The 13807-nt window shown below is 41.2% G+C and overlaps 1 protein-coding gene across 6 annotated transcripts in view; it reads left to right on the forward strand.

Annotated features, from left to right (window-relative positions):
• GLI3 (GLI family zinc finger 3) overlaps positions 1-13807 on the forward strand; it is a 261689-nt gene that overhangs the window by 198499 nt on the left and 49383 nt on the right. For 5 of the 6 annotated variants that reach the window (XM_006124084.4, XM_014574078.3, XM_014574077.3 and 2 more), the window contains 3 exons: positions 8111-8327; positions 9244-9360; positions 10593-10733. In XM_006124084.4, coding sequence (XP_006124146.2) covers positions 8111-8327; positions 9244-9360; positions 10593-10733 — 475 coding nt within the window. The remainder of the gene's footprint in view (positions 1-8110; positions 8328-9243; positions 9361-10592; positions 10734-13807) is intronic. The other variant, XM_006124086.4, reaches the window with a different exon arrangement.

Raw genomic sequence — 13807 nt, forward strand, 5'->3', positions numbered from 1 at the left:
CATGGAGTACTACAACACACCTAATGGACAGCAATTTTAAAAACAGTTTTAGAGCACACCACGGGGCTAACTCATAAATATAATGTCCATCATTTTCATTAGATTTTTTTCCTGACTTAACTTGGTGCGCGAACTTCTGCAAAAAGATACCAATTCCTTATGTATATATGCGTGTGCACAGTGTAATCCTAGCACACACAGTCCATAGGACTCTAAATCATAGCATGTAAGCTATCTATGATATCAGCATTTCGACACACAAATTGTCGCATAATATCCAGGATCCACTAAAATGCCTTTCCAAGGCATTCTCTAAGGCAAATTGCATAGCTTATTTTGATCTTATTTTGAAATAAGACGCTATTCTGAAATGTCCCTTAGAACTCATGCAATGAGGTTTACAGGGATGTTGGAATACCGAACCCTTTATATTTCATTGACACCTGTTCCACAAGCTGTATTCAGGCTTCCTCATCACTATCAGATCAGATTCTGCTCTTCTATTCTGGTTTCTATTCATAAGGTAGCATGCAGGGGAATGTTTATGGAGCCATCCAGGGGGGTATGGGCCAGCCTCAATAGGGGGCAAGAAGGGAGCAACCACCCAGCCATGCTCTGCCCCAAACCCAGCTTTAGCTCCAGCTACAACTCCACTCCAGCCCCAGACTAGTTCCATTCCACCCCAAGGCCAGCTCTGTCGCTAGCTCCAACTCTTTTCCCACCCCAGTTGAGCCCCCAGCTCCTCCTTCAGCCCAAGTTCCCCTGCTGAGCCAACTGTGCAGTTATAGAAAGGGAGAGGCAGGCAGATTCCATTACTGATGGGGCGGGGGGAGGTGGAGGAAAAGTCTGGCCACCACTGCACTAATGAAAAATTCCTGCTTGAGGTAATAGCCACAAAATGTTGTCCTTACATAGCACTTTCTGTGTTCAAAGCATTGTATAAATATTGATAACATCTAGCTATTTAACTCTAATGCAGCCAGGCAGGTAGCAACAGGGAACTTTCTTAAAACAAATCCCAAGAATATACTCCAGGGGCAAGGTTATAGCTGATTCTGTGGGGTTGTGCAAGAGAGAAGAGAGTGTAAAGAGCTCTCACTCCTGCTCAGGGGGAAAACCGCAAACTCAGTCTTGTGGATGCCTCATGTTTTCCTGAATCATGATGTAATAAAGTACCCGATATCACCACAGATATAAAAGGTTACGTCACAGCCTGGGTACAGTGTGCTGCCTTCAGTCTGCTGGCTGAAAGACTACAACATCGCTTCATCACTGACCATCTACACTAGGGTGTATAGTGACAGGTCTGGCATTAGGCACTTCTGTAGAGCCCTGCCCGGATACAAAATGTGTACCCCCATCTGTATCCTCAAAAATGAGCCGCAGCTATCTGGATCCACACCACAGGATTGGATACCTGTGGGTATAAAGCAGATATGTGTGGATTTGCAGAGCTCTACACTTCTGGTCCATAAGTAAGGGAGTACCTGGGCAAGATTGGGTTTGTAGTTTGGCCTCCCCCGCCAAAGAAAGTAAAGTAAGTTGTCATGGGATAAGAGGGAAGGTCCTCTCATGAACTGATAACAGGTTAAAAGACAGGAAACAAAGGATAGGAATAAATGGTAAGCTTTCATAATGGAGAGAGGAAACTAGTGGTGTCCCCCAAGGGTCCATTTTGGGACCAATCCTATTTATAGAGAAATAAACAGCAGGTAAACAGCGAGCTGGCAAAATTTGCAGGTGATACTAAACTGCTCAAAATAGTTAAGACCAAAGCAGACTGTGAGGAGCTTAAAAAGATCTTACAAAACTAAGTGATCAGGCAACAAAATGGCAAATGAAATTTAATGTTGATAATTGTAAAGTAATACACATAGGAAAAAATTATCCCAACTATACATACAATATGATTGGGACTAATTTTGTTATAACTACTCGAGAGAGAGATCTTGGAGTCATTGTTGATAGTTCTCTAAAAACATCTGCTCAGTGTGCAGTGGCAGTCAAAAAAGCAAACAGAATGTTAGGAATCATTTAAAAAGGGATAGAGAATAAAACAGAGAATATCTTATTTGCGTGTATATAAAACCATGGTATGCCCACGTTTGAATACTAGGTACAAATGTGGTCGCCTCATCTCAAAAAAAGATATATTGGCATTGGAAAAGGTTCAGAAAAGGGCAAGAAAAAAGATTAGGGGTTTTCAACAGGTCCCATATGAAGAGAGATTAAAAAGACTGGGATTTTTCAGCTTAGAAAAGAGGAGATAAGGGGGGATAGGATAGAGATCTATAAAATCATAGCTAGTGTGGAAAAAGTGAATAAGGAGAAGTTATTTACTTGTTCCCATAATGTAAGAACTACAGGTCACCTAGTGAAATTAATAGGTAGCAGGTTTAAAATAAACAAAAGGAAGTTTTACTTCACACATCTCATGGTCGGCCTGTGGAACTCCTTGCCAGAGGAGGTTGTGAATATCAGGACTTTAACAGAGTCCAAAACTGGCATCTGCATCCATATCTACAGGAATGATCTGTGGATATCCACATCCACACCCACACGTGCAGATATCCAGGGGCCTGAAGTGGACATCCACATATTTACAGACCTTTATCAGTAGCCTTACCTTGCCTTAATTTTCCTGCAGTAAGAGAAGGCAATGAGAGACTTGATTACTAGATTCATTAAACTTGCCACAGTCTGATGAAGATTAAGGAACTTCCTTCCAGATTCTCATTCAGTGTTGGCAATTTTGTGAATACAGAATTTTTCTGTATACAGAATTTTTCTGAAGTTCACCATCAGCAGAATTGTTCAGCAGTCTGAATGATTTCTGAAAGGCTGCAAAAGAGTTGCTACTCCTTGTTGTCTAAGATCCCTCTCATCCTTTCTGCTTCCATTTTCTAAGTCACAAACATCCGCCAAACCCTCCTGTTGACTGTAAAGGCTACCTGGAGCCCTGCCAGGTCATTTTGTCTGTAAAATTGTCTTCAGAACCAGCTGGGGAGAATTGCTCCAAGGCAGGAGTCTGAGCTAGTTAGGATGTCAACTCATGGCTCTGTAGAGGTTGCCATTTTTGAGCACTTCCACTCAGATCTGCTAGCTAATTGATATTGTTTCTTCCTAACCTGCCTCTCTAACTACTTGTTGTTCAGTCTGAGATATCTGAACTCCATTGACCAAGGGAGTGGATTAGCAGAGAAATAGCTGGTGCAGGTGCTCAGGGTTACTGCAATACGTGAAAGGGTTGTGAAAGGGTTGTGGGGAAGCTGGCCTCAGTTCTCTCTCTAGGTGTTGCAGTTTGGTGCATGTGGCTGCAGCATTTCTCGGGTTTGGCCAAGCTGCTCCTCCATCATGATGATGGAGGTGGAGGGACGGCCAGACCAATTTGAGGTGTGTTATAATCCTTTGTGCCAAGGTGGTGACCGCATGCAATGCCACTCCCACCAATTTGGGCTGGGCCACGTCAAGCAGCATTGCAGCCCAGAGTTTGCGATGCCTGTGTGGGAACTGGGTCCAGTCAGGAGAGCGTGGTTGGTTGCTGTGCTCTCCCAGAAGTTCCACCTTCTGATGCACCCACACCTCACAGCCTGGCAACACCACATCTTTCATACTTGCTGTCCAGCCCCCTCCAGCGCTCCCTGATTTACCTTTACCTCACAGCTGTTTAACTCCTGCTTGCTCATGCCTGCCATGCATCCCCAGTCCTTTCTGTTCCCAACTCCTTCCCTCAGCCCCCTGCACTTTACTCTCTGCCCCCTCCTGGTCTGTGTGTCCAAAATGTGTGTTTCTGAGTTTTCACAGCTCAGCTTCTCCCCACAGACTCCTCTGTCCTGTCACCCAGCCTCCCATTGGACCTCCACGCTCTTCTTTCCCATTCCGGTTTCTTCTCTAAACTTCCAACTCCTTTATTACTACCTCCCCAGCCCACGCAATCTCCTCCCTTCACCTGTAGACTCTTAAATTGCTCCCCTTATCCTCTGCCCTCACAGGTGTGTGTGTGTGTGTGTGTGTCTCTGGGTGTGGGAACGTGTTTTCGGGGAGGACTCCTAACCCCAGTTGCTGGAGGAGGGGGGGAATTCCCAAGTAGTTTATATTTGTCTGGAGTTCTGGAATATTAGCTCCAGCACCCCTGCTCCTCTGCTGGACCCTCATGGTGGGAGGGGATGTAGAAAACATTAACATTACCTAATTTTGTCACTTCTGTGAAGCAGTTTAATATTTTGAGACTGAAATGTTATGACGTACTGAGCAGTTGAATCACCATGTTTGATGTGTATAATTCAAATTTGAGGGAGAAAGTCCCCAATAAACACCTGCACTGGAGCCCATTTTTGGGTTCTTCTGCCACTGGGTGGAATCAGTGTTGTCATACCGTACATGAGAACCATGGTATCTTAGTCTCAGTCCTGGCAGTAAAGTACTGAATACAAAGGGAGAACATACAGTGACAAGGATTCCTCCTCCTTCCAGCCTCACTCTCCTGCTATTTTTTTTCTTTTTAGAGCTGCTTATGTCATTGCTACCTTCCAATATATACCACTTGCTACAAAGGTAGAAAAAGAGGGGTTTTTTAATCTACCATATTGCAAGTTGTTTGTTCAACTTGCAATCTGGCAAACAATGTTAAAATGACAAGTTTAGATATATTACTGTGAAAGGATTAATTCAACATATCATGCCCTCTATTTGAAGAAAGTGTGAATACAAAGAGCCTTATGGAACAAAATGGTGACCATTGTAAGTCATTGGCTTTATTTGTGCTGGATATTTTGCAGTTAAATAGATGTAGGTATGAAGCCTTCTCTTTGATACTGTATGTGAGTTAGTCAAAGTGGATGTGAAGAAAAAGAACATCTCTCATAGGCTAGGGTTTATCATTTTCCTTTATATTGCTGCTGGGTGGCAGCTAGGGCCAACTTTGAATTGTACATGTGAGGAAAAAAAAACATGTAACAGTTTCCTTTTTAAAGTACACATTTCCATAATGAGATCTGCTGAGGAAACATGCTGTATAAGAAATAGGTGTTGTTATTATTAACGTTATTATATTGGGAAACACATCCAAAATGTATCACTAAGCGCACACAACTAATCAATGGGAGTCTTTCCAAAACTGGAGTGGTGTCCATTAGTTTAAAAGGCATCTTAAAATTTGAAGTCAGATACTGTGTGTGTGTGTGTGTGTGTGTGTGTGTGTGTGTGTGTGTGTGTGTGTGTGTGTGTGTGTGTGTGTGTGGTTCTCATTTATGTGAAATGGAGAGTGGAATCTGGTAAAGGCTGTCTGAAAGGAAGTTCTCTTAGGTGGCTGCTGTTGTATGATCCTTTCTTTGGAGTGGTTAAGTAGACTATTAGAAATATTATTTGCTGAGTTCCAATAAATATAAATTTTCAAGCTGACTGCAAGTATAACTCACTAGTAGGTGGTGATCTTGCAGTTTCTTTACTATCCCACAAAGATCGAGATCCAAAGGCTCCATCTTGAGGTTTCACTGACAGTGTCTTAAGGCACTGATATCACAATAGCCTCTTCCGTACTACCTCATGAAAGGAATCTCTAGATTGTACGCTGTCCAAAAGAACTGATTGTAAGTGAACTTTTAGGCACCATTTCTTTTAGAGCTAAATTTCACTCTGAGTCGGAGGGGAGCATGTGGCAAGGGCAGCAACAGATAGGTTTTTGAGAACAGATTTTAACCACGAATAGCTTGCGGATTAAAACTAAGCTTACTTTTTTTTAAGCCAGTAGCTTATAAAGAATAGCGGCCAGCGTTTTTAATCCTGGTTGCCTAAAGTTAAGTTCTCAAATTTATATTTAAACGCCTAAGTGTCTGAATTTTCCAAAGGTGCTGAGCATCTGCAGCTCCCATTGAAATTCATGAAGTTAATTTTCATTTAAACTGTTGCAGGTGAGAAGAGGGTCAAGCTGTTTGTGTCCTTACATGTTAAGTAAATGCTATTTATTTCCCAGAATGCACAAGGAAAGAAAATGCCCAGCACTTATTTAAGTATTGTGTTTGTTGCCCCCAAAGCACTGAGTAGCATCCTTGGGATTGTACTACCTCGTGTTTGGACTATATGTGCCTTTGGGCCTCCACCTGATTAATCTGTAGTATTTGTAGAAATGGAAATGCATGGTAGGGTTACACAACGGTTGTTTCAGACTGGTGTGTGACATTGTAATGGTATGTTATTTTTAATGAACAGTGTAGTTACACTGTGTAATGTTTGTTCACTAAAAGGGAAAAGAGGTGTTAAATCATTGTGTTCTTTGATGAATGGCTTGTACACTGAAGAATAAATTGAACAAACTGGCATAGAGCTCAGTGAACATGAAATCAGCTATTAGAAGAAAGCTTGTGAACAAATTCTGAGCCTGATATGCATCTTTTGATTAATGTCCTATCAATCATCCATAGTGGCTACCTTAGCTAAGTCGTGCTGTAATCATTCATGGTTGCTTACAGGAACACTGGCAGGGACTATAGGGCTGCAATAACTGAATATTATTACTGATTTCTTCCTAACTCTTGCTGTGAACAATTACAGTTTTCACTACATTCCTGCCTCCCTTTATTAAAAGAATACAATGCAAAATGAAAAGAGAGTTTCTGAAAGACTGGTAAAATTCTCCCAGGGTATTCTGAATAATATTCTGTCCTAAATGGGCAAACTATTGTCATGCGTAGTTCTCACCAGGAATAATAGTAAAGTAATCACATTGAAGCCGTCTCTTTATGGATTGTAGTCCAATAGAGAAAATGTATAGTCAGATTAATGAACACAAAATATCTGTAGAATTATTACTTAAAATGGTTGAAACGATTTGAATTATTTTCATCTCGATGTTTTCAGTTAATGTGCTTAACAGTAACAGTAATTAAGGCTCCAGACTTTACATTTGCATTAAATCCACCTTTGACATTAGAAGAAACCTTGATTCTTTCAAGGTATGGTGTTCTGTGTTTTTGTTTTTTTTAAACACAGGCATGCACCCAAACATGTTTAATTTGCCAGGTACTTTTAATTGATTTTTTTCAAATGGAAGAAAAAAATTAAAAACATATTTTTGTAATTATGTGGGCTTTCTTTTTTTTGTTTTTTTGGCCCGTGTGATTGTAAATTACTGGCAAATGCTTGCAAGAATACCCATGGCCTCACGAGAGGATTTAGCTCCAAACAATTCATTTCTAAAACATGGCACAAAAATGGTTTGGCACTACCTATTGTAGAGAGGTCTTCAGACTGTAGTGTAATTTCCTCAGAACTCACTGTAGTCTGGGAAATACAGTGGGGTAATGAAGTGATGACAGCTATTAGCATGCATAATGGGCTTTAATAGACATTTAGTGTTGTTTAACTAGAAGAGGGAGAAGTGCTTTCCCATTGGAATATTTCTACATTGAAACACATTGATCACCAATTTCAGAGGGGAAAGGTTAATCCATCAGTTTCTGTAACCAAACGGCACTGATGGAAATTCTTTAGGTGACATTCTGGATGAACTGAGCTCTCCATCTTTACAAACAAATGAGTGATATGACAAGCATGTTGTTCAAAACACATTTAACCAATTGATTTTCTCTCCTCTTGTAATAAGATCTGGAGACATATGAACGAGCATACCATGAGCTAGGAGTAAAGGAATTGCTCCACACTCGAAAACATACAGAACTACTTATCAATAAAAGTACTAGAAAACATGTAATCGCCCATTCTTTTTCTTTATATAAAGTTTGTTATTGTAATAAATAGCTGTTATTGAACTGCTTGCCTCTTATTTCACATTTCCTGAATTTTATTTCAGGCAGCTTTCTGTGTAGTGTTGGTAAATGGGAGCCTTTTTAATGGAAGGTTAGAAACATTATATTTTGCTATAATATCATTTTTGCTTTCAGTAATCAATTTAACCCAGCTTAATAGCAGTGGATTTAATAGCAATGTTTGTCATTTGTTTAGGGCGAGGGGCTGGAAAATGTGAGGGAAGGGTTAGCTTTCTGCCAATGCTGCTTCCATAGCTGGAAATGTAAATTACCTGTACAATTCAGCATAACAATATTCCTCATCTCTTTTTATTTTTGTTTGTTACTGTTTTTCCTCCTAAATTCAGTCCTGCTCTGAGTTTCACTTACCCTCCCACACCGGTATCCCTCCAGCAAATGCATCAGCAAATTATAAGTCGGCAGCAAACCCTAGGATCGGCCTTTGGACACAGCCCTCCGCTCATCCATCCTGCTCCAACTTTTCCTACGCAGCGACCTATCCCAGGCATCCCTAGCGTCTTGAACCCAGTCCAAGTCAGCTCTGGTCCTTCCGAGTCCGCACAGGTGAGAGCAAACAAAAGAAACCTTGTGCACCTTGTTAATGAAAAAAAGAAAACAAATTACATTGTCATGTTAGCAATTAATCACTGCAATAACCGAGAGCCTTGGATAACAACTTTCTTGTGGCTATGGCATTTACAGTCCTTTATTATAAATCACAGGAGTGTGTCTGTGATTTCTGATTGGTAGAATGCTTTTTGTCCTTCATAAATATTGCAGTGGCTCCTCATTCCCAATTGTCTCTCTTGAATCAGACAACTTAATCCAGGTAGAGAATGGAGGAGGAGGGAAAGCGTGTAGGAAACCCACAGCATGTTAAACATAGCAACTGCTCATTCTCAAATCAGGCTAAACAGAATGACTAGGCAGATGTTCGGTGACTTTCTACTAGGCTGCACATTGTAAAGCTAAAGAAAGTCTGTGGATTACTTAAGGTTTTTACTGATGAGTGCAGAGGTTGATTCCCTGGACTTGGATTTGTCATTGGAGTTGCACTGACACATAACTGGAGGAGTGCAGTAGTGAATCAGTCTGATATTTTGGGTTTATTGCGGTGTATGGTGTTATTGCTGTTATTAATGACTATTTGTGTTTTAGTATGTCCTAGGATTTGTTCTGGGTGCTGTAAAACTTGGAGCTTATTTCTGCAAGTGGATCTATCTGGGCAAATCCCTGCAGGGCCCTATTGATTTTAATGGGCCTCCACACAGAATCAGAGATGCATCCATTAGATCCATTTGCAGGTCCTGGGCTTCAGAACAGCCAGGGCTAGCCTTAAGGGTAGGCAATGTGAGCAGCTTCCCATGGCACCATGGACAGGGGGATCCCCTGACCAAGAGACAAAGTGTGGAGCACTTCTTTAAAACTCTGTGTATTGATCTCAGTCTGCTTTTGTCTTTTGGGGGAACAATGCCGGCAGCAGAATAAACCCACAAGTGAATCTGCAGTGAGTAGCACTGGGGATCCAATGCACAACAAGCGTTCCAAGATAAAACCAGATGAGGACCTTCCCAGCCCAGGTGCAGGAAATATGCAGGTACAGCATACAGGTTTCATTTATCAGACTTTTCATCTGACTGCCAGACCAAAGAGACCTCCTATCTGTAGAATGTTTTAAGGCCCCTTAGTGGCCCTTGGCCTAACATACCTGGATGCACATGCATGCACACACTGCATTAATCCACAATACCAAGGGATGATTAGAGAATCAAATGTAATTGAGTATATTATAATGGCACATTGTATGACTTGGTAGTTTTTGCTGGGGGCAGGAGTGGGGTGAGACTTGCATCTGTGTATGTCTTTAGAGGAATTTTTAATCCTCTGTTTGTCCTGGCATATTTAGTGATAAAAAGGTGAACCTGGGGTACTCAGCAATGTATTTAAACATGTGCTTGAAGTTGAGCACATGCTTAAGTCCCAGTGACTTTAACTGGACTGAGCATGTGCTTGAAGCTATACATTACAAACAAACGAACAAAAATACACACATATACATGTTGTGGGAAGAAACCAAACAAATTCATCAAGTGTCCTCAAAATCTAATTTTGGAAGAAATTTCACACACCAAGCTTATTATGGAATTCAAAACTGAAATACTTTTTTTTCTAGATTGGTGATGAACTTGCTTGCTTTGATCCCATTTCTGATACCTTACTCATACTGAATAATATCTCAGTAGTAATCCCATTGAAACATTTGGGACAACCCATGTAATTAAAGCACTGCTTAATCCAAGTATTACAAACAGGACTTTTAAGGCTTTATTTTAATTTATTTCATTGTGACTCCCCATTACTTTTAAGGAAGGTTTGACTCTTCACACACACACACCCCAATTCCCCTCAGATCCTTCCACCACTCATTGACATAGAATGCTAGCAGGTTTGAATAATTCGGGACATGATCTGCCTTTTCTTTTTTTCCTCTTCTATCAGTTCATGTAACAAGGCACCATGTGAGGAGGTTCCTGTAGAAATGATCTGCACTGGATACTTCTGGAAATTATATTGTTAAAAAGGGAGCCAGCCCTTAGAAAAATAGCCAATCTTTACTGTCTGGTTTACAAGGCCCGCTTGGGTCTTCTGTGTTTTATCTGAATGTAGGTAATGAGTTGAATCAAGAGTAGGTTAATCTAAATTGAGCTTTTCTTACTTTCCTTAATGTTTAAAGTAATTCACCTTTCTTCACCCTCTTTATCAGAGTTTTTCCTCTCTTCTCTTCACACCTCTTCACACCATTGTTTTTTACTTATTTTTTCCCTCCAGGAACAGCCAGAGGGAATGACCCTTGTAAAGGAGGAAGGGGACAAAGATGAAAGCAAGCAGGAGCCTGAAGTCGTCTATGAGACGAACTGCCATTGGGAAGGCTGTTCGCGAGAGTTTGACACGCAGGAACAGCTAGTGCATGTAAGTTAATGGTATTCAGGAACTGGGTTTTACAACTGTGACCTTTTTCATGGGGGTCAGGTTCTCTGACCCTGTGCTGAGTCAAGTTTCTTAGCTAACAGCATTGCAAACTGGAAAAGGGTTTATGAGTTTCTGAGAATAAAGAAAACTGTGAGCCACAGTGCTTGACCTGTTCAGTCAGCTAAAGCTTAGTGTAAAATTCAATAAAGTCTTCAATAGAGAGTGTAATGGCTCTGATCCTGTAAGCCAGCAAACACTATTTTGAGTTAGAGACTTTGATAGTTATTGAGTAATAGTAAGCTGGACATGAATTATTATTAACCTTTACCCAAGTTTGATTTTTTTCCCTAAAGGGATTATATCAATAGAAAGAGGAGAAGGGGAAATTCTTCCCCTCCCCTAAGGATTTACAGTTTATTTTATGTATCCATTTACTGTTGAATGTGAACTGTGGAGGATTACTTTGCTGGATGTGTATAAATGGGGTTACTGCCATCCCTTGAATTAAGGCAAACATCGTGGCTTTATTCATTCCAATCCAAAGGTTATTCATTGCCTCCTCTCTAAATCCCTCCCCTGCCCCAAAAAAATTGCATTGTTTACAATTGTGTGGCACACTTGGCTAAAAATTGTGCTGTCAAAATTTAGGCTATCTCTTAACAAACACACTCTTCTCCCTATTTCTAGGCCACTTCAAATAGGACAATAATAGAACTATTTTAATAGAGAAGCTTTAAAAACTAATCTCCTGTGCCCTGACTGGGGATAGAGATGCAGACTGTTACCAGAACAAAGCATCAAAACTTTTATGTTTCTTGTAAAAGCACCATACATAGTGCTGTATATTATGCATAATTCATTCCTTTATTAGGCCTATAGTATTAAAATAGCCTGTTGATAACTCTACATTTTCTCAGGGTTTTTTTGTGCATTCTGGAGCACCAAAGGCCAGACTGCCCACTGGTGAAAATTGATATGTCTCCAGGGACATCAGTGAAGCCATGCCTAGCTATACCAGCTGAAGATATTGCCTAATATAACTAAAGTTGCCTTTGCAATTTTTTGTCAAGACATATAACAAATGCGTGATGCAGAAATCATTGCCCTATCTCAGATTAGAATATGCCAACTGGTTCAAAAGTACATTTATTTCAATGATATTCATATTTTGACATTTTTAAATGTGTAATGGGATTTATTTTTAGATCATGTGATTTATTTGTAAGCAGAGGCATATTTTGTTTTACGAAGCAAGACTATTTCAACAGAAGCCACAAAGACTTTGAAGCAGTCCTAATATACCTTAATATGCCATTAGACTTCTTGGCTACAAGGGCACACTGTTGACTCATATCCCGCTTCTCATCCACTGTAACCCCCTAGGTCCTTTTCTGATGAACTGCTACTTAGCTGTTCAATCCCCAGCCTGTAACAATGCTTGGGATTCTTCCGTCCCAAGTGCAGGACTCTGCACTTGTCCTTGTTGAACCTCATCAGATTTCTATTGGCCCAATCCTCTAATCTGTCCAGGTCACTTGGACCCTATCCCTGCCCTCCAGTGTATCTACCTCTCCTCCTAGCTTAGTGTCATTTTCAAACTTGCTGAGGGTGCAATCCATCCATCCAGGTAATTAATAAAGATGTTGAACAAAACTGGTCCAAGAACTGATCCTTGGGGCACTTTGCTAGAAACCGACCGCCAATCTGACATCGAGCCGTTGATCCCTGCCCTTTGGGCCCGACAGTCTAGCCAGCTTTCTATCCATTTTACAGTCCATTTATCCAATCCATACTCTCTTAACTGTCTGGCAAGAATATTGTGGGAGACCGTATGAAAAGCTTTGCTAAAGTCAAGGTATATCACATCCACTGACTTTCCCATATCCACAGAGCCAGTTACCTCATTATAGAAGCCATTCAGATTGGTCAGAAACGACTTGCCTTTCATGAATTCATATTGACTATTCCTGATCACTTTTCCCTCTTCCAAGTGCTTCAAAATGGATTCCTTGAAAATCCCCACCATGATTTTTCCTGAAACTGAGGTAAGGCTGACTGGGTCTGTAGTTCCCTGGATTGTCCTTCTTCCCTTTTTTAAAGATGGGCACTACATTTGCCTTTTTCCAATCATCCGGGATCTCTCCCGATCTCCACGAGTTTTCAAAGATAATAGCCAAAGTCTCTGCAATGACATTTGCCAACTCCCTCAGTACCCTCAGATGCATTAAATCCGGGCCCATGGACTTGTGTATGTTTAGCTTTTCTAAATAGTTCCTAACTTGTTCTTTCCCCACCAAGGGCTGTCCACCTCCTTCCCATACTGCATTGCCTAGCGCATTTGTCTGGGAGCTTGTCCGTGAAGACAGAGGCAAAGAAAGCATTGAGTACTTCAGCTTTTTCCACATCATCGGTCACTAGATTACCTCCCTCCTCCAGTAAGGGCCCCACCCCTCTCTGTTCACCCTCTTATTGCTAACATGTCTATAGAAACATTTCTTGTTACCCTTAACATCCCTTGCTAGCTGCAATTCCAATTACGCTTTCGCCTTCCTGATAATTCCCCTGCATTCTCGAGCAATATATTTATACTCCTCCCTAGTCATCAGTCCAAGTTTCCACTTCTTGTAAGCTTCCTTTTTGTGTTTAAGCTCACAATGGATGTCCCCGGTAAGCCAGTCTGGTCGCCTACCATATTTGCTTTTCTTGCTGCACATCAGGATGGTTTCTTCCTGTGCCTTTAATAAAGCTTCTTTAAAATACTGCCAGTTCTCCTGGACTCCTTTTCCCCTTCATGTAAGTATCCCAGGGGATCCTGCCCATCAGTTCTCCGAGTGAGTCAAGTCTGCTCTTCTGAAGTCCAGGGAATATATTTTGCTACTCTCCTTTCTTCCTTTGGTCAGGATTCTGAAATCTACCATCTCATGGTCACTGCTTTCCAGGTTGTGACCCACCTTTACTTCCCCTACTAGTTCCTCCCTGTTTATGAGCAGCAGGTCAAGCTGCGCATGGCCCCTGGTTGGTTCCTTCAGCACTTGTACCAAGAAGTTATCCCCAACATTCTCCAAAAACATCCT

This window comes from Pelodiscus sinensis, chromosome 2 (genome assembly GCF_049634645.1).
Source record: "Pelodiscus sinensis isolate JC-2024 chromosome 2, ASM4963464v1, whole genome shotgun sequence".
NCBI lineage: Eukaryota > Metazoa > Chordata > Testudines > Trionychidae > Pelodiscus > Pelodiscus sinensis.